The 23114-nt window shown below is 47.3% G+C and overlaps 1 protein-coding gene across 1 annotated transcript in view; it reads left to right on the forward strand.

The window, feature by feature from the left end:
* Positions 1-23114, forward strand: part of ADSS1 (adenylosuccinate synthase 1) — a 475994-nt gene that overhangs the window by 373275 nt on the left and 79605 nt on the right. Inside the window, exon 10 of the mRNA XM_078660279.1 lies at positions 16892-17016. Within this exon, the coding sequence (XP_078516405.1) occupies positions 16892-17016 (125 nt within the window). The remainder of the gene's footprint in view (positions 1-16891; positions 17017-23114) is intronic.

Raw genomic sequence — 23114 nt, forward strand, 5'->3', positions numbered from 1 at the left:
GGGGCTGGAAGGTTAGTGCTAAGGAAAGCTAGCCACACAAGTAGGTCGAGTTAGCCAGGCCTTAAATCCTTTGCTGCGCGCGCTGGCCAACGGCCATCGCGAACACTACCTCGGTAGTGCTGCGCACGTCTGTTGGCCGACGCAGCCCCACCCACTCTTTTAAACCGCTGCACCGCGCCGGAATTCACGCCGCGGTTAGGCGGTTAATCTCCAGGATAGAATTTCTGCATTTTGGACTTTGACAAACAGTGCTTTCCAGGACAACAATATGTCACACTTTGTAAGAAGTGGACACACCTGAGGGTGGCACCCTGTACCCCATTGCCGGGGGTGCCCCTGCTTGTCACTCCAGAAACATAGCTAAATATGAGAGACCTGCCCAGTAACTCAGATACCTGCCTGAAAGAAATAAGAAGAAGAAGACTGCCCTGCTGGAACCCTTATCTGCACTTAAAGGATTTCACGCTGAAGGACTGCACCTGCTTCACACTTTGGGCTTAGCAAAAGAAGGGCTTTGCCTGACTCTAAAAGTATGAGGAGTGGAATCCCTGAATGCAACAGGTTAAAAGAGCTCCACCTGCAACATTTCCACCAAGAAGAACCCAGGTAGACAGCATTCAGTGGACTATTAGGGATTTGGCCGGGTGCACTGTGGATCTTATAGTCCCAACTTCGCAAGGAGCAACTCAGAGATCTGGACCTTGGATTGGTGTTGTGGACCCTTCAAATACCCCAAAGAAGCATCTGGAGAAAAACGACTTCCTGCTGGACCCTTGGACTGCACAAGAGAGGACTGCATTCATAAGGACGGACACCTGCTGCACTCACAAGGCTTCACACCAAATGACTTTGCCTGTCTTAAAGGATAATGAGTGGACTCCCTGATCTGCAACTGATGGAAGGGCTACCTGCAACAGCACTAATGAGGACAACTCCAGCTTACGAGCTTCACCGGGATTTTACGTGGATTGATCAGCAGCATTGTGGGAGTTGTAGTCCCTGACCCCAAGATGCAAACCAGAGTTTCTGAACCCTTGGCTGGTGCGGCGGACCCCTTTCCTGCATAAAGAAACACTTCTGGAAGTGTAACAGTGTTACATCGCAAGTGGCCTGAACTCTTGACAGACTCCCGGTCCAGCAAGACCTTTTTTAACCATTTGAGCGCTATTTGCCTTGAGCGCTATTTGCCTTAAGCGCTAGTTTAACTTTTCATCTTTAAAAATTCATCTCTCCGAGTTCCCTAAATTGTATATTTGTCGTTTTGTTTAAATCATAAAAATATTTCCTATTTTCATAAAGTGGGTTTGCATTTTTATAATGTTGTCTCTTACTTAGTTAATGAATTGGTGTTTTAAATGCTTTACACACCTGTCTCCTAAGTTAAACCTGTCTCCTCAAAGCCAAGCTACCAAGGGTTGAGCAAGGATTAATTTTTTTTTTTTTTTAAACCTTTATTGTGCAAAAAGAATACAAATACAGACCTACAACCACCAAGGCCCGTCAGTCATACGAAATAGCAAAAACAGATCAATACACAGCTCATCAGCCGACAACCCAGGGGTCCGGCAGTGTATAAGCACCATGTAATTCGAGCGTATGGCAGGTGCGGATAAATAAAAGGTTTCTTGTTTAATTATATAGAAACAACAAAGGAAAGACACAAAAAGAGAAATCGAGGCAAACCAGCAGTCTAAGGACTGTTACGTGTGGTAGGAGGGACAAATGAGAAGCAAGCATCAAAAAATCATGTAGGAGGGGAGTGGGGACCGAGAGTGAGCAGTATATCACAATAACAGGAAATCAGAGTACTGGAGCGTATAGTCAGGGAGACCGTGGAATGTCAGGGGGCTCCGCAAGGGAAGGATCACAGATCTCTCCACGGTACGAGTTCCATTGACCCCATATCCTTCCCCACTTCTTGGGCCTACCTCGGGAGATGTACACAATTGTTTCTCTAAACATGCACCAGTCCATGTTCTCCTCCCAAGTCGAGACCAATGGTGCCCTATGAGACCCCCACAATTGAGCGATATCTCTCTTTGCAATCATGTTGCCCAGCGTGACCCATTGAGTCTGAGCAACAGTACAGTCATTCGGTTCCCAAATATTCAGCAAACAGCGTCTGGCCTCGGGGAATAGCTCAACACCTGTCACTTCTCCCATCATCGCATGCACTTGAGTCCAGAAAACCACTACCTCCGGGCATTCCCATAGAATATGGAGGAAGGTCGGAAGCAGGCCACAACCACGCCGACATAACCCATCCACAGAATAACCCATATGCATCAATCGTGGACCTGTGACATAGATATGATGCAGAATCTTCAGCTGCATCAGTCGGAGACGCGCTGGAATCGTGACTTCTTTAGGGGAGGATATCGCAGCCTGCCAATCCTCATCGTCCAACTCCAGACCGTCACCAATCCATGCCTCTCTTAGCTGTATAAGAAGGTCCAAACGGGCATTAATACGTTTTTTATATATGAGGGAGATAGTACTGTCAGGGACATGTCCATCCAGCACTCTATCCTCCAGGGGAGAAGACTCAGGGATCATAGTACCAGCAGGGAAGACAGAAGCAAGTGCGTGGCGGACCTGAAGATATCGGAAATATTCCCTATCACTCAACTTATACTCCCGTTTAAGTTCGTCAAAAGTTTTGACTCTGTCAGTGGCCCAAAGATCACCCACTCTGCTGATACCAATAAGGTCCCATCTATCGAATCCCTTCGAGGACCACAGACCACCCAATCTCTCAGCTGCATACAGGGGAGTTGCCCTAGTCAGTTTATCAGTCCAGCCCGTGGCCGATGTTGCACTATCCCATACCCGTACCGCCACTGCGGTGGGGCCCGTCAGACTCCTCCTGGCGGTCTTGGAGTAGAGCGCCCTAGTATAATCGCCCCCCGGCAATTGCCACCTATCCATATCATAAGCGGGATTTGGGACAGGACCATACATGGCGTGATTAATAGCACTTAACTGAGCCGCCCAATAATAGCGTTTGACATCCGGCAAGGCTATACCGCCGTCATACCAGGGCAAAGTTAATTTCGCCAACGCCATGCGTGGCCTCCCGCCCCAAACAATTTCCTCTGGAGGCCCTCGATTTCACGGAAGTAGTCAGCCGGAACCAGATCGAGCGTGTTCTGGATAGCGTATAGGAACCGGGGAAGAGACATCATTTTGAACAAGGCCGCTCTCCCCAAGGGGGACAGAGGCAATCCACCCCACGCCGCTACATCCGACCGAAGCCGGGCAAGCGGAGGCAGTAGATTCCGCTCATATCGTACCCTGGGGTCCATAGAAATGTAAATCCCCAAGTACTTGAAACCAACACTGGAAACAGGTATAGGGCAGACACGGGGCAAAGAAGGTTGTCCACCAGTAAGTGGATAAATACAGGATTTAGCCCAGTTGATAACCAAACCAGAGTTCCTCCCGAAAGAACTCAGGACGTCGAACAGAACACCCAATGACTTACGGGGAGAAGTAAGGTATAACAGTATATCATCGGCGTAAAGCGACACCCGGTCCTCGAAAGCAGAGGACCACCGGTCCTCGAAAGCAGAGGACCACCGTATGGCCCTGAGCGAGGGCTCCCATCGGAGCCATGCGGCAAGGAGTTCAAGAGCAAGTGCGAAAAGGAGAGGCGACAAAGGGCAGCCCTGCCTCGTGCCACGCCCGAGGACAAAGGGATCCGAGGCCCTTCCGTTGACCACTACCTGAGCCAGCGGTTGCTCATACAAAAGTCTAACCCACCCGATAAACTTAGGACCAAAGCCGAACTTGGCAAGGGCAGCCCACAGATATGGCCATTCCACCGTATCGAAGGCCATCGAGGCGTCAAGTGAGACCAAGATGGCCGACTCCTCAAGAGACCCCGCCTTCGCCAAGACACCATGAAGACGTCGAAGGTTAATCGCGGTATTGCGGTGGGGGATAAACCCGAATTGATCAGGGTGTACCAAATCGCCGATCACCGTAACCATTCGGCTCGCCAGGATCTTAGCAAGAACCTTGGGCTCCACATTCAAAAGCGAGATCGGTCGATATGACGAACAGTGTTCACGGGGCTTTCCATCCTTGTGGATGACCACAATGGACGCCAGTCTCTGATCCCGGGGAAGAAGCCCGAGATCTCGCGATGCCAAGAATGCCCGACGGAGGTATGGCGCCATTTTGTCGGGGCACAACTTATACAGCTCGATTGGTAGGCCGTTCGGGCCCGAAGCTTTACCCGAGCGAAGTGCACGGATAGCGAGCGCTACTTCATCGGTAGAAAAATCCGCCTCCATAAGCTCCCTGTCCGAGTCCGACAGACTAGGCAACGTTATATCGCGGAGCAATAGGTGCAAGTCCTCCTCTGGCCTGTCCGAGACCGGCACGTAAACCTTCTGAAAGTGCTGGGCAAAGACCTCCACTATCTCGATTGGGTCCACCACTCGTACACCATCCACCCGCTCAATAACAGGCACCACCCGATTCAATCTATCCCGTTTATCAAGCCAAGCAATCAATTTCCCAGCCTTGTCACCCACATCATACAGGCACCCCTGCTGCTCACGATTCATCGCCCTAGCCGCATCAGTCACCAGAGCTCTGTATTCAGACTGTTTAAGCGCCAAGGAGTGCAAGCTATCAGGCGTAGTTCCAGACTCCATCCGCTCCTCCAAATCAGAGATATCGTTTTCCAGACGCACCACTTCCATATTTCTGCACCTCCTCTCGCTAGCAATCAAAGAGAGAGTCTGACCCCGGATCACAGATTTATATGCCTCCCATAAAGAGACAGGGGAGGACACCGACCCTTCATTCTCAGCGAAGTAGTAATCCATACACTTAACCACTTCCGTACCAATGTTGGGGTTACGAAGATGCCACGGATTAATAGGAGCGACCCGGCCCCCGGACTCTAGCCGCACGTCAATAGTAAGCCAGAGTGGGGAGTGGTCTGAGATCCCCCTAGCCAAATGCCTAATTTCCCTCACAGAGACCATCTTGGGCAACTGCCGAGACTAGAATCATGTGAGTGTTCCACGCAGGGAACATTCTGTGTAGAATGCTAGGGCAGGGAGGAGAAGACCCAACACATAGTTAGTCAGAAGTGCTTCTGCGATATCCGGGCCCGAGCCTTCATGGAGCCAAGACTCCGTAATGAAGAGGGCATCCGGTTGTTCATCATTTAGAATGTCAAAAATCTCACGTCTGTGCTTAGGTACTGAGCGACAGTTCATGCTGAGAAAATGATATGCTGTTTTTTAAATAGTCGGCAGTTGAGGTGTACAACTATGACAGAGTTGAGGAGCCTCGAGGGACAGAGAGCAATTTGAGCAAGACTGTGAGGACTTAGTTGTTAAATTGAACATGGAACAGTCTGCACTGCGATAGGGCCTATAAGCTTGCAGTAAACTGGAGCTATAGATGAGCCTAGGAAATGGCTTGGTAATTTGGCCTGGGGGTATGGCCCCTGGGCCCGTTTGGGCGCAGATGGGCGCGTCTTTGGCGCGCCCCCGGCACACCCGCTGCGCCCGCCCGCTGCGCGGACGGGAAATCATTGCCATAAATACTAGGAAAAGTAGAGGAGGGGCCCGGGGGAAAGAAGGCGGGGCGGAAGAACCAGCTGGTCCGCAACCCGTCGCCTCACCCAAGATGGCGTCGTTCCGATCACCGTCTCACATCAGCCCCAAAATCGGCAGCGGGACAGCGGAGAGGATCCAGGTAGGTTCGAAAGTGCCCCAGATAGTGCAGCAGCTTTGGAAGTAATTTAAAATTCAATTGTGCAAATAGTGCGAAATGGCTAAAAAATGGCAGCAAAATACATCAAACAAAGGCCTAAAGCCCCGGTTTTCCGCCTCAGGGCTCAAATAGCAGCAAATCGGGGGGGGGGGGGCTCAAGAATAGCGTTTTTTATACTGGCGAGGGCGGGGCGGAAGAACCAGCTGGTCCGCAACCCATCGCCTCACCCAAGATGGCGTCGTTCCGATCAGCGTCTCACATCAGCCCCAAAATCGGCTGCGGGACAACTGAGAGGATCCAGGTAGGTTCGAAAGTGCCCCAGATAGTGCAGCAGCTTTGGAAGTAATTTAAAATTCAATTGTGCAAATAGTGCGAAATGGCTAAAAAATGGCAGCAAAATACATCAAACAAAGGCCTAAAGCCCCGGCTTTCCGCCTCAGGGCTCAGATAGCAGCAAATCAGGCCAAGTGCTAGCAATTTTGTGTGTTCCGAAACCAAAATTGCCACCATGGTTGTGGGAAACCCGGGCCTTTTGTGGTGTCCCCCAACTGTTTGCCCTCATTTTGACTACTAGATGCTAGTTTTCTGGCTCTGATTGTTCCCTGGGCTCTTCTAACCAGACCCAGGCCTGAGCTCTATGTTAATGGTACATGGTTATTAGGTATAATTACAATTGGTACTGACAACCTCCATATAAGTCCCTAGTATATGGTAGCTCATGTAGATTTAGAGGCCCAGCAGAATTACTGTCATTAAGTGTGCACTGCTCTGTGGCCTGCTGTCATTTTCAAAGTCAGCCCTGCTTTGCAGGCTGCTTTTAAATTAAAATGACATGCAAATGGAATTAAAGGTACCTCCAAAGTCTTAAACCACCTTATTGTTATATATAAGTTACCCCTAAGATCTCCCATGTGTGCCCCATAGGTAGGTTGTCTTGTAATTATACGCAGGGACATTATAAAAGATGTATTTCCCTGGTGAGGGAAAAACTGTCAATTTAGTTGTTCCCTATTGTAGTGCATTAGCTCCATAGGCTAACATGGGAAAGGTTTAATAAACTTTATTAAAGTCTAACTATTTACAGGAGTGAGCTAAGAAGATACTTTAAAGTGTCTAAATAATAGATAAATTCCACAACTTGCCACGGTTTGATTTACAAAACTATGACAATCTAAGAATTTATAGAACTTGCTTTTCTGTTGTGCCAAAATGCAGCCTTCTTGCAGCCTATTCTGATGCTCAGCCTTTGACAGGGTGAGCCAAACTGCTCTGATGAGGAGTGAAGTGGCCTGCATTGAGACAAATAAGACATCTGGTGGAAGAAGAACTTCTGCAGCCAAGCACAGGGCAAGATGGAGGCTGAGTAGCTAAACTGGTCTTCGAAGAGGAAATGACACTTAGGATAGGATCCAGGCCCACCCCCATTTCCTGTACCCCCAGCCAGATGGGAGCCCCTGTAAATAAATTATCAGAGGGGCTGGAAGGTTAGTGCTAAGGAAAGCTAGCCACACAAGTAGGTCGAGTTAGCCAGGCCTTAAATCCTTTGCTGCGCGCGCTGGCCAACGGCCATCGCGAACACTACCTCGGTAGTGCTGCGCACGTCTGTTGGCCGACGCAGCCCCACCCACTCTTTTAAACCGCTGCACCGCGCCGGAATTCACGCCGCGGTTAGGCGGTTAAGCTCCAGGATAGAATTTCTGCATTTTGGACTTTGACAAACAGTGCTTTCCAGGACAACAATATGTCACACTTTGTAAGAAGTGGACACACCTGAGGGTGGCACCCTGTACCCCATTGCCGGGGGTGCCCCTGCTTGTCACTCCAGAAACATAGCTAAATATGAGAGACCTGCCCAGCAACTCAGATACCTGCCTGAAAGAAATAAGAAGAAGACTGCCCTGCTGGAACCCTTATCTGCACTTAAAGGATTTCACGCTGAAGGACTGCACCTGCTGCACACTTTGGGCTTAGCAAAAGAAGGGCTTTGCCTGACTCTAAAAGTATGAGGAGTGGAATCCCTGAATGCAACAGGTTAAAGGAGCTCCACCTGCAACATTTCCACCAAGAAGAACCCAGGTAGACAGCATTCAGTGGACTATTAGGGATTTGGCCAGGTGCACTGTGGATCTTATAGTCCCAACTTCGCAAGGAGCAACTCAGAGATCTGGACCTTGGATTAGTGTTGTGGACCCTTCAAATACCCCAAAGAAGCATCTGGAGAAAAACGACTTCCTGCTGGACCCTTGGACTGCACAAGAGAGGACTGCATTCATAAGGACGGACACCTGCTGCACTCACAAGGCTTCACACCAAATGACTTTGCCTGTCTTAAAGGATAATGAGTGGACTCCCTGATCTGCAACTGATGGAAGGGCTACCTGCAACAGCACTAATGAGGACAACTCCAGCTTACGAGCTTCACCTGGATTTTACGTGGATTGATCAGCAGCATTGTGGGAGTTGTAGTCCCTGACCCCAAGATGCAAACCAGAGTTTCTGAACCCTTGGCTGGTGCGGCGGACCCCTTTCCTGCATAAAGAAACACTTCTGGAAGTGTAACAGTGTTACATCGCAAGTGGCCTGAACTCTTGACAGACTCCCGGTCCAGCAAGACCTTTTTTAACCATTTGAGCGCTATTTGCCTTGAGCGCTATTTGCCTTAAGCACTAGTTTAACTTTTCATCTTTAAAAATTCATCTCTCCGGGTTCCCTAAATTGTATATTTGTCGTTTTGTTTAAATCATAAAAATATTTCCTATTTTCATAAAGTGGGTTTGCATTTTTATAATGTTGTCTCTTACATGGTTAATGAATTGGTGTTTTAAATGCTTTACACACCTGTCTCCTAAGTTAAACCTGTCTGCTCAAAGCCAAGCTACCAAGGGTTGAGCAAGGATTAATTTTTTTTTTTTTTAAACCTTTATTGTGCAAAAAGAATACAAATACAGACCTACAACCACCAAGGCCAGTCAGTCATACGAAATAGCAAAAACAGATCAATACACAGCTCATCAGCCGACAACCCGGGGGTCCGGCAGCGTATAAGCACCATGTAATTCGAGCGTATGGCAGGCGCGGATAAATAAAAGGTTTCTTGTTTAATTATATAGAAACAACAAAGGAAAGACACAAAAAGAGAAATCGAGGCAAACCAGCAGTCTAAGGACTGTTACGTGTGGTAGGAGGGACAAATGAGAAGCAAGCATCAAAAAATCATGTAGGAGGGGAGTGGGGACCGAGAGTGAGCAGTATATCACAATAACAGGAAATCAGAGTACTGGAGCGTATAGTCAGGGAGACCGTGGAATGTCAGGGGGCTCTGCAAGGGGAGGATCACAGATCTCTCCACGGTACGAGTTCCATTGACCCCATATCCTTCCCCACTTCTTGGGCCTACCTCGGGAGATGTACACAATTTTTTCTCTAAACATGCACCAGTCCATGTTCTCCTCCCAAGTCGAGACCAATGGTGCCCTATGAGACCCCCACAATTGAGCAATATCTCTCTTTGCAATCATGTTGCCCAGCGTGACCCATTGAGTCTGAGCAACAGTACAGTCATTCGGTTCCCAAATATTCAGCAAACAGCATCTGGCCTCGGGGAATAGCTCAACACCTGTCACTTCTCCCATCATCGCATGCACTTGAGTCCAGAAAACCACTACCTCCGGGCATTCCCATAGAATATGGAGGAAGGTCGCAAGCAGGCCACAACCACGCCGACATAACCCATCCACAGAATAACCCATATGCATCAATCGTGGACCTGTGACATAGATACGATGCAGAATCTTCAGCTGCACCAGTCGGAGACGCGCTGGAATCGCGACTTCTTTAGGGGAGGATATCGCAGCCTTCCAATCCTCATCGTCCAACTCCAGACCGTCACCAATCCACGCCTCTCTTAGCTGTAAAAGAAGGTCCAAACGGGCATTAATACATTTTTTATATATGAGGGAGATAGTACTGTCAGGGACATGTCCATCCAGCACTCTATCCTCCAGGGGAGAAGACTCGGAGATCATAGTACCAGCAGGGAAGACAGAAGCAAGTGCGTGGCGGACCTGAAGATATCGGAAATATTCCCTATCACTCAACTTATACTCCCGTTTAAGTTCGTCAAAAGTTTTGACTCTGTCAGTGGCCCAAAGATCACCCACTCTGCTGATACCAATAAGGTCCCATCTATCGAATCCCTTCGAGGACCACAGACCACCCAATCTCTCAGCTGCATACAGGGGAGTTGCCCTAGTCAGTTTATCAGTCCAGCCCGTGGCCGATGTTGCACTATCCCATACACGTACCGCCACTGCGGTGGGGCCCGTCAGACTCCTCCTGGCGGTCTTGGAGTAGAGCGCCCTAGTATAATCGCCCCCCGGCAATTGCCACCTATCCATATCATAAGCGGGATTCGGGACAGGACCATACATGGCGTGATTAATAGCACTTAACTGAGCCGCCCAATAATAGCGTTTGACATCCGGCAAGGCTATACCGCCGTCATACCAGGGCAAAGTTAATTTCGCCAACGCCATGCGTGGCCTCCCGCCCCAAACCAATTTCCTCTGGAGGCCCTCGATTTCACGGAAGTAGTCAGCCGGAACCAGATCGAGCGTGTTCTGGATAGCGTATAGGAACCGGGGAAGAGACATCATTTTGAACAAGGCCGCTCTCCCCAAGGGGGACAGAGGCAATCCACCCCACGCCGCTACATCCGACCGAAGCCGGGCAAGCGGAGGCAGTAGATTCCGCTCATATCGTACCCTGGGGTCCATAGAAATGTAAATCCCCAAGTACTTGAAACCAACACTGGAAACAGGTATAGGGCAGACACGGGGCAAAGAAGGTTGTCCACCAGTAAGTGGATAAATACAGGATTTAGCCGAGTTGATAACCAAACCAGAGTTCCTCCCGAAAGAACTCAGGACGTCGAACAGAACACCCAATGACTTACGGGGAGAAGTAAGGTATAACAGTATATCATCGGCGTAAAGCGACACCCGGTCCTCGAAAGCAGAGAACCACCGTATGGCCCTGAGCGAGGGCTCCCATCGGAGCCATGCGGCAAAGAGTTCAAGAGCAAGTGCGAAAAGGAGAGGCGACAAAGGGCAGCCCTGCCTCGTGCCACGCCGGAGGACAAAGGGATCCGAGGCCCTTCCGTTGACCACTACCTGAGCCAGCGGTTGCTCATACAAAAGTCTAACCCACCCGATAAACTTAGGACCAAAGCCGAACTTGGCAAGGGCAGCCCACAGATATGGCCATTCCACCGTATCGAAGGCCATCGAGGCGTCAAGTGAGACCAAGATGGCCGACTCCTCAAGAGACCCCGCCTTCGCCAAGACACCTTGAAGACGTCGAAGGTTAAGCGCGGTATTGCGGTGGGGGATAAACCCGGATTGATCAGGGTGTACCAAATCGCCGATCACCGTAACCATTCGGCTCGCCAGGATCTTAGCAAGAACCTTGGGCTCCACATTCAAATGCGAGATCGGTCGATATGACGAACAGTGTTCACGGGGCTTTCCATCCTTGTGGATGACCACAATGGACGCCAGTCTCTGATCCCGGGGAAGAAGCCCGAGATCTCGCGATGCCAAGAATGCCCGACGGAGGTATGGCGCCATTTTGTCGGGGCACAACTTATACAGCTCGATTGGTAGGCCGTTCGGGCCCGTAACTTTACCCGAGCGAAGTGCACGGATAGCGAGCGCTACTTCATCGGTAGAAAAATCCGCCTCCATAAGCTCCCTGTCCGAGTCCGACAGACTAGGCAACGTTATATCGCGGAGCAATAGGTGCAAGTCCTCCTCTGGCCTGTCCGAGACCGGCACGTAAACCTTCTGAAAGTGCTGGGCAAAGACCTCCACTATCTCGATTGGGTCCACCACTCGTACACCATCCACCCGCTCAATAACAGGCACCACCCGATTCAATCTATCCCGTTTATCAAGCCAAGCAATCAATTTCCCCGCCTTGTCACCCACATCATACAGGCGCCCCTGCTGCTCACGATTCATCGCCCTAGCCGCATCAGTCACCAGAGCTCTGTATTCAGACTGTTTAAGCGCCAAGGAGTGCAAGCTATCAGGCGTAGTTCCAGACTCCCTCCGCTCCTCCAAATCAGAGATATCGTTTTCCAGACGCACCACTTCCATATTTCTGCGCCTCCTCTCGCTAGCAATCAAAGAGAGAGTCTGACCCCGGATCACAGTTTTATATGCCTCCCATAAAGAGACAGGGGAGGACACCGACCCTTCATTCTCAGCGAAGTAGTAATCCATACACTTAACCACTTCCGTACCAATGTTGGGGTTACGAAGATGCCACGGATTAATAGGAGCGACCCGGCCCCCGGACTCTAGCTGCACGTCAATAGTAAGCCAGAGTGGGGAGTGGTCTGAGATCCCCCTAGCCAAATGCCTAATTTCCCTCACAGAGACCATCTGTGCCGCTGGTACAAGGATGTAATCGAGTCTCGAGAGACTACCATGAGCCCCTGAATGAAAGGTGTATTGGAGCTGTCCAGGGTGTAGTTGCCTCCAACAATCTGCTAAACCCAATGTGTCCAAGAAATTCCCCAGCCATAACTGCGACGTGGGGAGGGTTCTACGAGGGCTACGATCCTCATCTCCACTGACGACCGAATTAAAGTCGCCACCCACTACTAACAAGCCATCGGGGAGTCCGAGGACCACCCCACCCAAATCAGAAAACGTGGTGGACTGTAGACCAGGGGGAACATACACAGACAAAATGGAGATCGCCTTCCCCTCCCACCGACCCACGACAGCGGCATAGCGGCCCCTATCATCCAGCACCTTGTCATCTACTTCGAGGGGGAGGGAGTTTCGAACCAGGATGCCTGCCCCCCTCGATCCAGTGGTGAATCCAGAGTGGGCCACCAAATGGTAGCCTCGTCTATTCAGTGCGTGGCACGTATTTCCTACAAGATGCGTCTCCTGTAGTAAAACGATATCCGGGGAGTGTCGCTTCAAATATTGCAAAACTACCCCCTGTTTTATCCTATCCCCTAGACCATTGACGTTCCAGCTCAGCACCCTCAGCCCCCTACCCCCATCCCAGACAAGAACAAACAGTCCCCCCCACCACGGAACAGCCACAAAGGATAAAACACCGACCAAATCGTAGCCTCGAAACAAACAAACAAGAAAAGACCCCCCCACCACCCCCCAAAGAACCCACGTCACACAACCCCCCACCCTGCACCCATGCGGTAGACCAAAAAGCCACCCCAACTTGCAGTGTGCCTGTCGCCCCATTAAACTAATCTACAAGAAGAGAGAGAAAAACGTCCCCTGAGGAGGAAGAGTCCTGAGTCCCCACACCCCCGGGGCATCGACAACGTATAAACATCGCTACCACAGAGCCACTGCAAAGCGTCCAAGAAATTGACTCGTCAGCACAGACTCACTACTCCTGTTCTTCCAAGCCGCCCTCGGCACCTCTCGAACTCTCAGGGCCGGTGTGTTGTGTCGGCAGGCTGTCCAGCCAGTCACTGGCCACCTCGGGGCGATCGAAAAAGAATGCACGTTCATTATGTTCGATCCTCAGGCGGGCTGGAAAAAGCATGGCGTATTTCAGTTCCATGTCCCTGAGACGTCTTTTCACCCCCGGAAAGCCCATACATTGCTTCTGCACCGCCTGTGTAAAGTCCGGATAGAAACTGATTGACACATTTTCAAACTTAGTGGGACCATTAGTACGGGAGGCCTGCAGGATAGCGTCTCTATCTCGGAAATTAAAAATCCTGGCTATTATAGGTCGCGGAGCGGCACCAAGCTCGGGCTTCCCACCTGGAATTCTGTGAGCACGCTCCACCGCAAAAAGAGTACTGAGGCCCTTCGGTGCCAAGTGATTCCGGATAAGGTCCTCCACCAACAGATCCGTTGGCACGTCTGTAGAATTCTCCGGAACACCTACGATGCGAACGTTATTGCGCCTGGCGCGGCTCTCGAAATCATCCAGTGGACGGGCGAACGAGTCTCTGGCCATTCGAAGATTGCGGACCTCGGTCTGGAGATCCGAGACATCCGTAGTCAGGCTCGTTGTCTTGATGTCCAGGGACTTGACCCGCTCATTGGTTTTCCCCAGGTCCATCCTGATAAGGTTGACCTCAATTGCAACCGTGTCCAACTTAGTAGCCAGAGTTTCATACTGCTGACCCATCGCGGTCTGGATACTGGCAATGGCGCCCATGACATCCTTTAAAGTCGGCTCTTCAGTCGCAGGAGTATCATCACCAGTCTCCCCGAAGGCCTTGCTCGGCCCGCCTGGGGATCCCTTCGGGCGAGTAAAGCGATCTATAGTCTGAGCTTGGACAGCCACTCCTCGATTCGGACCCCTGGTGTTTCGCCTCTCAACGTCCGTCCTGCCCGCCATGATGGGCGACGGGCTCCGACGGGACCTTTGGGATCTGGTCAAAATGATTCACCGTAATGCAGGCCTGTTGAGTCGAGAGGTCGAGGATCGAGAGCCAGAGTAGAATGTGCGACTAGATCAGGGCAGCAGTATTAATCAGCAACGAGTTGGTGTCAACAATGACCAAGATCGAAACCGAAAGTACCACAGGGGCAGCGGAAGTATCTCTCCAGCCGTTGTTGTTCAAGTGCCTCCCGGGTACCTCGGGAACTCAAACCCCCGGAGGGCCTCCGCCATAGGCCTCAGATTACGAGGTGCAGCAAGTCCCGTTCCCGGCGGCCAAATCGGGTTTTAGAAAAATTGTTTGATATCAGCAGGGCATCAGCAAAAAATACCCGTCGTCCAAATCAGGATGTATTTCAGGATAGATGAGGGTGGCGGAAGGGATCTCGGGAGCCCTTTGCTCACGCGTCCATCTTGGATCCGCGCGTAGCTCCTCCTCAAGGATGAATTTATTAAGAACTTGAGTGGACCTTATTTGTAATTGTGGTGTCATTATTGGTTGTAGGTACATACCTGCACCTATTAAAAAAACACCTTCCAACAATGGTTCTCATGAATTCGGATTAGTTTAGGGTATGCTTCCAAAAATGATGCCCAGCAAAAAAGGTAAGACGAGTTTACTCCATTATTGATAATCAGAATCTTGTTTTTTGTTTGTTAAATTTTCATCCTAAAAACTACCTCTTATATGAATGTCCAGAATCTAGTCATGGCTACCCACATCCTGGTCGAATTGAAGAGCCCATGGCTGTCATATAAAATCATGTAGGTGATTTGTAAATATGGTTGTCCTGGAACCTCGAATACAAATAAGAAAAGAAGATGAAATGAAGCACCCTCTAAGCGGTATTACTCCAGCCGTAGGAACATTTAGGGAATCTTCTTCCTATCAGAGTGCTGCTGATATTAATAACAAAGAGAGTATAGTTATTATCCTTTTTTATGAGATCTTTGAGGAATGCTTACCTTTAAATCACCCTGAAGGTTTCAAGTCTCGCGGACTGGAATGTGTGTAAAAATATCACCTTTTTTAAACAGGAACTAACTTGGAGACATTTGTTATTTCTCCAGACATTTCACATTTTACATGAGTGCACTGTTTGTGGAATGTTTTAAAATGTGCTGAAATACAAGATTTTGTACTTGAAGGGTATGCTCCAAGGAAAAATCCTATGTTAAACATCACACAAACACCTCTGCACCATAGTGCAAAGTGTGTATGTGGTTTTAGGCAGCCTGTTTGTGCACTAGCGCATGGCAATGATCTGCAGGTGGCCACTTTTAATAAATATGTCCCTGCATCACTTTCTCCTCTTAGCGCACGAACTTTGGTTGCTGCACTGCATTGCAATAAAAATTAATAAATCTTCCTCTTAGAGTTAGCGTGTTGTGTTTTCTAGGCCTGAGGTTGAGAATGTGTTATGTATCCAAGTCACAAGGTGCGAGTATAGGCTGAGTCTAGACTGTATAGTGGGCAAAGAGGTGACATACAGTAAGTATGACAGTAGTGAGTAGAGACCTGAGTGACTTCTGAATCTGTGTAATCTTTGATGAGACGCACATGGCAACATCATTGATCCTGAATAGGAAATGGGATTGCATCATCAAGGCAGAGAGGACCACTGATCAACTGGACAACACACTGAGAAAGAGGCCGAAGAAATAAGAAGTTCTTAAGCAATAAGAACTTCTTATTTTCCTCTGTCCCATTCTCAATGTGTAGTCCAATTGATAAGTGTCCTCTCGATCTTTATAATGTTGTCCCATTTCCCATTCAGGCCCAACGATTCAATGATTGTTTTGAGGTACTGTTAATAGTTTTTCAGTTGTACCTAGAGCCTCAACTTTCTCCATTTGCTAAGAGCATATAGAGGTCTTGGATGAACATATTGTGGAAGCAGATGAGCTGTCTGTGAGAAGGTATCGAGGGTGAGCGGGCTTCAGATTTAGTTTGAATGTTAATTTAGTCATAAAGGGAGGGGTATAAGGATGGGACCCATGTGATGAAGATAGCGTGGTATATAGCCTATTTAAGTAGTGCACTTAGGTAGTTGCCGATAGGACTACTATGAAAAGGATAGCCCATCTAACAAATGTTTTTTAGTATGACAGTACTATTTCTGTAAATTTTTGAGAAGCTATCCTCTTTGTGATGTAATAAGTAAAATAATGTAAACAAAATTATTACTAAATCTAGGCCTTGCATTGTGTATGTTCCCAGAGGTACTGAATGTAAATTTCTATTTATTATTTATCCAAATTGGTAAATTTGAAGACCACTAAGAGGTTGGTGAAATTCTTGCTTTTTCTCAAGTTTTATTTAGTTGGCAGGGCTCACATTTACCCACACATAATCCATTTGAGGCTGATGACGAAACAGAATAGCATTAGGGACTTTGATGCAGGCAGCAATGAAAATAAATCGTTGTGCACTATGCATGTATTGTATTGTATCGTAGCAGTTCAGTACATCTTCCCTACCTCATGAATACATCTAAGAGCAAAATGTAAACAATAGAAGTAATGTGTCAACTTATAAAATACATATCGAAGGCAAACCACGGAAATATTGAATCTGTCATTTTTATGTGGAAAATACCCCTTTTAGGGGTTATTTGCAACTAGTTAAAACCATATTTTGGCTGTGCATGTTTAAGAATGGACAAATGATGAATTTGTAAATGAGTTTTTATTTATCTTATTGCAGGAAATTGGAACTCTCTTGCAGAGTCGAGGCCATGAATGGGGAGTAACAACAGGCAGGAAGAGACGGTGTGGTTGGTTAGATCTTGTCATACTAAGATATGCTCATATGGTCAATGGATTTACTGCGTAAGAAACACATTTTTGTTCTAGAAAAATATTAAAAATGTCTTCAACAATCTGCAGTCAATGAAACTGTCCAAGGGAGATGTCCCACAATTTAAGAAATGTCTGTGATAGAGAATCTCTATCATAATAAATCTGTAGAAATAAGGCACATCTCTTATTTAAATCTTGGTACCATCATGCCCTTTTCGGAGAGCAGAAGCCTTGAGAAAGTTGGAACTTTAAGAACACATTTTAAGATTGATTTTCTTGTAATTTCATGGGAATTCATTGATACTACATGTACAACCAAGTGCCAAGTAGGGCAAAAGATCTATGCAGTTATTTTATGTTTGGAAGATTTTATTGAAAATAAAACAGGTATAATTAATTATAATTATGTATTAAAATAAAACAAAATGTAATATTAAAAAGCAAACATTTGAAGAAAACACAGGAAAGGGCAGAGGAAAGGAGAAATGTATTGGTCTTCAATACTAAAATATATAAAGAGTGGAGATCAAATAGTTTTAAAATGTGTAACATTAAAACATGTTATCATTAATGAATAGCTATAATAATAATAATACAGTTACAAGATAATCCACCTCAAATTTAACTCGAAGTGGAGTATGTTATTGTACTTCTTGGTACCAATAAAATAACTCACAAAAGCATACATCAAGGGGTTTGCTGAGCTCTTCGTCGTTTAATTCTCACAGTAGATGAAGATTTATAATTGTAGCATGGCACAGGCCCATATAGCATGTTCGACTTTAGAAATGTTTTACTGATGTTGCCTTGGACCTGACAAACCTTTGATTATGACATATACTATCTTACTGTTATGCGAAAGATAATGTCCCAGAATCTTCACAGATTGCATTTATTTGATCAATAACAAGAGCAAATAACAAAAAAACTACATTTACCTTTTATTGATTTGTAGGACATGTTTCTCTAGTTACCCAAGAGAATGTTTTGTAATGGCATAGAGAACTCAGTACTCAAAACACTGTTCATTTTTACACACACTTCAATTCATAGCACTCAGAAATCAAATTCACATTAGAGTCTCAAAGAGCATAACCAACACTGGCTACTGAAATAATCGTTCTTTCTGTGCAGAAAAACTGGCATGTAAAAACACAGTCATGGTAAAAAGTCAGCATTGTACTAGCAGGAATTGATGTATTGAATTGAATGTATTATATACCTGCAACCAAAATCTACTCCAAATGTAGATAGCATAAGAGACATTCAAGTTACCCTCAACAGTACTTGTATTCCTTTACTCATCCAATCCAAAAATCCTTTTTATTGGATAGTAGAGCATACACACACTATTAGATCTCAAATGTTTGGACATCTAACGTAGGAAAAGAGTGAACGAATGGAAGAGTGAAAGAAAGATAATTTAAGTAAGAATGATAATGTAGGTAAGAGACCCTATCCACCAATGCCTTCTAATTATTGAGTTATGCAACCCCAGTGCCTTCTAATTCTTGGCTCATGCAACCCAATCCCGGTGTTCCTTATTAACTTGTTTTCAAGTGAACAGATGACCATGCTCCATTTTCATCAAAAATATATTTCCCATCTGAACCATTGATATCATTAATTACCTCCATGTTGTAGAACTAGGTGTAATCCCTTTTTCCTCGAAATTTATGACTTTGACAAACAGAAGGTACTCTCTTACACAGGCAGCTATGCTTCTGTCACATTCCCCGTGGTTGCACAGCCTACACTGACTGCCATGTCAACAGATATTTGTCCCCTAAAAGATTCCTACTTTGGTGCAAAAACGGTCTGTCATGGATGAAGATAGCTTCCAAAAGTGAGTTTCCATCTCGAGACATCATTATTATAATAAGTCATTCTCTGGAGTTATTTCAAGATTGTTAGTAGTTGGATTTATTTGATGCCTACCACCTAGATCTATTTGAAAAGTATAACAAATTCAATGTGAAATACTCCTTCAGGACCTTCTTGCCTGGGGGACTATCCTGGAGGAATATTAGCTAGCCCTATTGTATTCACTAGCTTCTATTCCTGGCCCAGATTTCCTCTACAGACACAATAGGCTCTTACAATTATTAATTCATGCCTTTCTTCCCCTGTCAATACGGCTTCACATAATAGATCACTGACACATTTACACAAGGGGGTCTCTTGCTGCATTCCCCTAGGAACCCCGGAAACTCAGAATTTGGCTTTGTAGACAGGTTCTCTAATACCTCAGTTCTAAATATTTAACCTTTTAAAAGTCCTTTTCAACCTGAAGGTTCTGACTTTGGGCCTGATTTTTTTGTAATTCATTTCTTCTTCAACACCTCTGGCTGTACAACATACCTGGACATGTTAACCTCCAAACCATCTATTTTTTATAAATAGCTTCCATTTCAGTAGCTTGTGCCACTGTTGCTTCCTGTAAAGCTCTCATTATAGTTTCTTTCAATCTGTATTGATTATGTATTTAGACTTTTAGAAGCTATGTACATTCTCAAGCAATATTGATCTGCTTTTAAACCTTGAACTGACTTTGCGCTGAGCCAAAAGTAATACCGGTGTCATGCATTTATTACCACTCTCTGTGAGCCGGCAAAGGGCCGTGTATCAGCAATTGAGCAACGTATCAATTGGCAATTAGGGGTCACACCATTTCCCCCAATTTTCGCTGCCCTGTCCATGGCCCCCGTTGTCCTTACCACGAGATGGCTGCCTCGCATCTCCTGCTTGATGGCCGGGGAATGTCTCCAGTAGCTCCCGGCTGCATCGTACGTGGCTCATTACTTGTCTGCTGATTGCTGCTCCTACTCAGCATGCCGAAGCAGGCCTTTATACTGCCTTGCTGCCTGGGGAGCTGGATCTGTTTCTTCAGCTGGCTGTCCTACAATGGCGTTGGTGTTTCGCTGCACCTCCAGGGTCATGATAAGCGTATTGCTCTGCTGTTTTTCTGTGCTGCAGGTGTCTGCTGCATGGGAAGCCTGTGTTCTAGCTGACACTGTATGCAGCCCAGAAGTGAGGGCGTCTCTGGCCTCGACCTTGTCTTGTGCTTACCTACGACTAGGACTCTTTATAACGAATGCGCTTTTCACACGTTTCAACGCGAACCATACCATCGCAAGTCATTTCAATGACTTACTGTAGGGGGCGCGCTGGATTTAGGAATAGTATTATTTACTATTCCTACTCCAGTTTGTGCAATAGCAGGGGAGGTGTAGAATTGTAAATCCAACACCAGCGCGCACCCCTACAGCAAATCGTTGAAACGGCTTGTGATGTAATGGTCCGTGTGGGAACAACACAGTCGTCGTACTGACCGTGTTGTAAAGGAGTCACGTAGTACCGACATCATTGTAAATGCTGTTTCCCACCTACAGGTACCTACGCTGTTACGCTGGCTGCACTGGTTGGCCCATGTGGTCTGGGGAAGCGCACGATATGCTTACTGATCGCCTGGTGAGGAGAGCCTCACATTTTCTCTATAATAAATTGCCAGTAAGGCCTGCACGGACTTCTTCTTGCACACTGAGGGCTATATGGTTTCCCTCCATGTGATTTTAGCAATTTTGTGGGGGCTTTTGCAAACTTTCCCATGTGACCTGCTCCCCGGCTGTGCTGTGCTGCCTTGCTGGGCTGTCAAAACCTATTGGGTGGAACAGTGTGTGCTCACTGGAAGTCCGTGGGCTTGACCGTTGCTGACCCTCACCTCCTGCACACCTGCTGCCCTGACATAAGGCACTCATTGCATCTGTACCCACCCTTGAGCTGGTTGTTGTGGATGGCCCTCCGTCTTCACAGGAGGCGAGATGGAAGGATTGGGTTGAACATCTAGAAACGTACTTTGCTGTGGTGGCTTTTGAGAATGTCAGAAGGCGCACCATGCGCCTACATTTGGGGGCTGCCACTATTCACAAACTGTGGAAGTCAGTGGTGGGTGGAAGCTGGCCCACCTTTCACTTACAATACTTTGAAACAGGCACTAACAGTTCACTTCAAACCGCTTGCAAATTCTGATTATGAATGGTTCCTGTTACGACAAGCAGCAGCCCAAATAATTTGTGGACACTTTTTGTGCTCACCTGAAAGATTAGGTCAGCACATGAACACTGCCAGACGTTGATGTTGCGATCAGGGCCCAATCATTCAGGGCTGTCTCTCAGCCAAGCTGAGGGAGAACATCCTCCAGGTCCCGGTAGTGTCCATGGCCAATATGCTCATGATTGGGCAATCTAAAGAACTCTCTAGTGTGTGCTGTTCACATGGAGGAAGCTTTACATCAGCAGGTAAAAACGGAGCATGCCAACACGGTAGCAGCAGTGGGTTCCAAAATGATGTAAGCTTACCCCAAGCCAGGTGCAGCTCCCAAGCTGTGTCACTGGTGCCAAGGGCCATATCCATATCAGGGAACCTGCCCTGCATGAGGGAAGAGATGTTTGGCATGCAATAAACTCAATTACTTTGCTAAGGTATGCCGCTCCTCCGCATCTCAGAAAGGTACAAAAACACGAGTTTGTGAATGTCATGGAGACCCTAAGGCTTCCATATGACAAAGAGGCCATGGACGATGATGACTTGGATGGCATGGTGCATGTCGTGTATGCTATGCAACCCTTATGGTACCATAGGAGACGTACTCGAAAATGCACAGTTCTCTTCACGGGCCATCAAATTCCAGCCCTGATTGACAAAGGCACCTTGATTAACATCTTGGCGCAGTCTGTTCTAAGGACTCTCCCTCAACAACCCGTTCTGCACCCCACCTCAACCCAGGTGTTTACCTTTGGTTCATTAATGCCCCTCCCACTAATGGGTGTCTTCACAACTGAGATCACTCATGAGGACCTCTCAACACGTGCCAAAGTATATGTTACCTAAGGAGGATCTGGAATGCTGCTGAGCTGTCGTACGGCGGAGCGTCTCCATTTAGTACCTTTTGCATTGAGGTTGCACTTGTGAGTGTGGACAAATTCACACAGTTGTTTGAGGGCATTAGATGTCTGAGAGAATGTTTGATGCACCTCCACATTTGAGATATCATCCATGGCATTCCATCTCCGCCCAATGGTGGAGGGTGAACTCCGGAAACTGGAACAGGTGGACATTATCGAAAGGGTGGAAGACCCGACCCCCTGGGTGTCTCCGAAAGTTGTGGCTCCAAAACCCTAGCAGCCTGAAGAGGTCCAGATTTGCATGGACATGCACTTACCCAACATGGCCATCCGGCGTGAATGGCATCTGACGCCCACGGTCGATGATATTGTGGCAGAAGAAAGCGGTTTGAGATGGATCTCCAAAATGGGCTTCCGAGCTGGGTATCATCAGCTGCTGCTTGCTCCAGAATCCAGGGCTATTACAACGTTTTCCACCCATGTGGGTGTGAGGAGGTACAAGCGCCTCAGTTTCAGGGTGTCCAGTGCGTCTGAAGTGTTTCAGGACACAATCATAGAGGAGTTGGCAGGACTGGAGGGGTCATCAATGTCACCAATGACATTCTAGTGCACACTCCCACTCTTGAAGAGCATCTCGATAGACTGAGAGCAAAATTTCAAAGATTGTTGGACAGTGGTCTCACTCTCTATAGAGAGAAATGTGCTTTCGTCCAGAAGGAAATATCTTTCTTTGGATAACGTTTTCCTGAGAATGGAGTAATGACAGATCCAGCGAAATTACAGGACATTCAATCTGCCCTTGTCGTGCAGTTCATACCAATCTGTAAGACCTGTGCATTGTTTGGACAACATAAACTAAGGGTTTGGTGCCAAGACTGATTCGAGACACCCTGCAGGATCTGTTGGCCTATAGAACAAGCTAGCTCACAGTGCCACCCTAAGCCCCCTTAACCTAACAGGGAGCAAATGGTTTCTGGCAACCACTGAACATGACAACCCGTTCCCTCAGGGACCGTGAAAACAGTACAGAACCTTTCGCTCAGTCACTCATGCTCACTTGTTCTAGAGAAATATACAGAGAATGCATAGTGGGATGTTATCAATAATATTTATTGAACCAATGTTATTCTGGCATAAAATAAGTGTGCTGCAATGATTAGGAGACAGAAACAGATAAACGTGATTACAAGCACCAAAGCGTAAATAGTAGGTAGAGATCAACCA

Source organism: Lissotriton helveticus, chromosome 9 (genome assembly GCF_964261635.1).
Source record: "Lissotriton helveticus chromosome 9, aLisHel1.1, whole genome shotgun sequence".
NCBI classification, from domain to species: domain Eukaryota; kingdom Metazoa; phylum Chordata; class Amphibia; order Caudata; family Salamandridae; genus Lissotriton; species Lissotriton helveticus.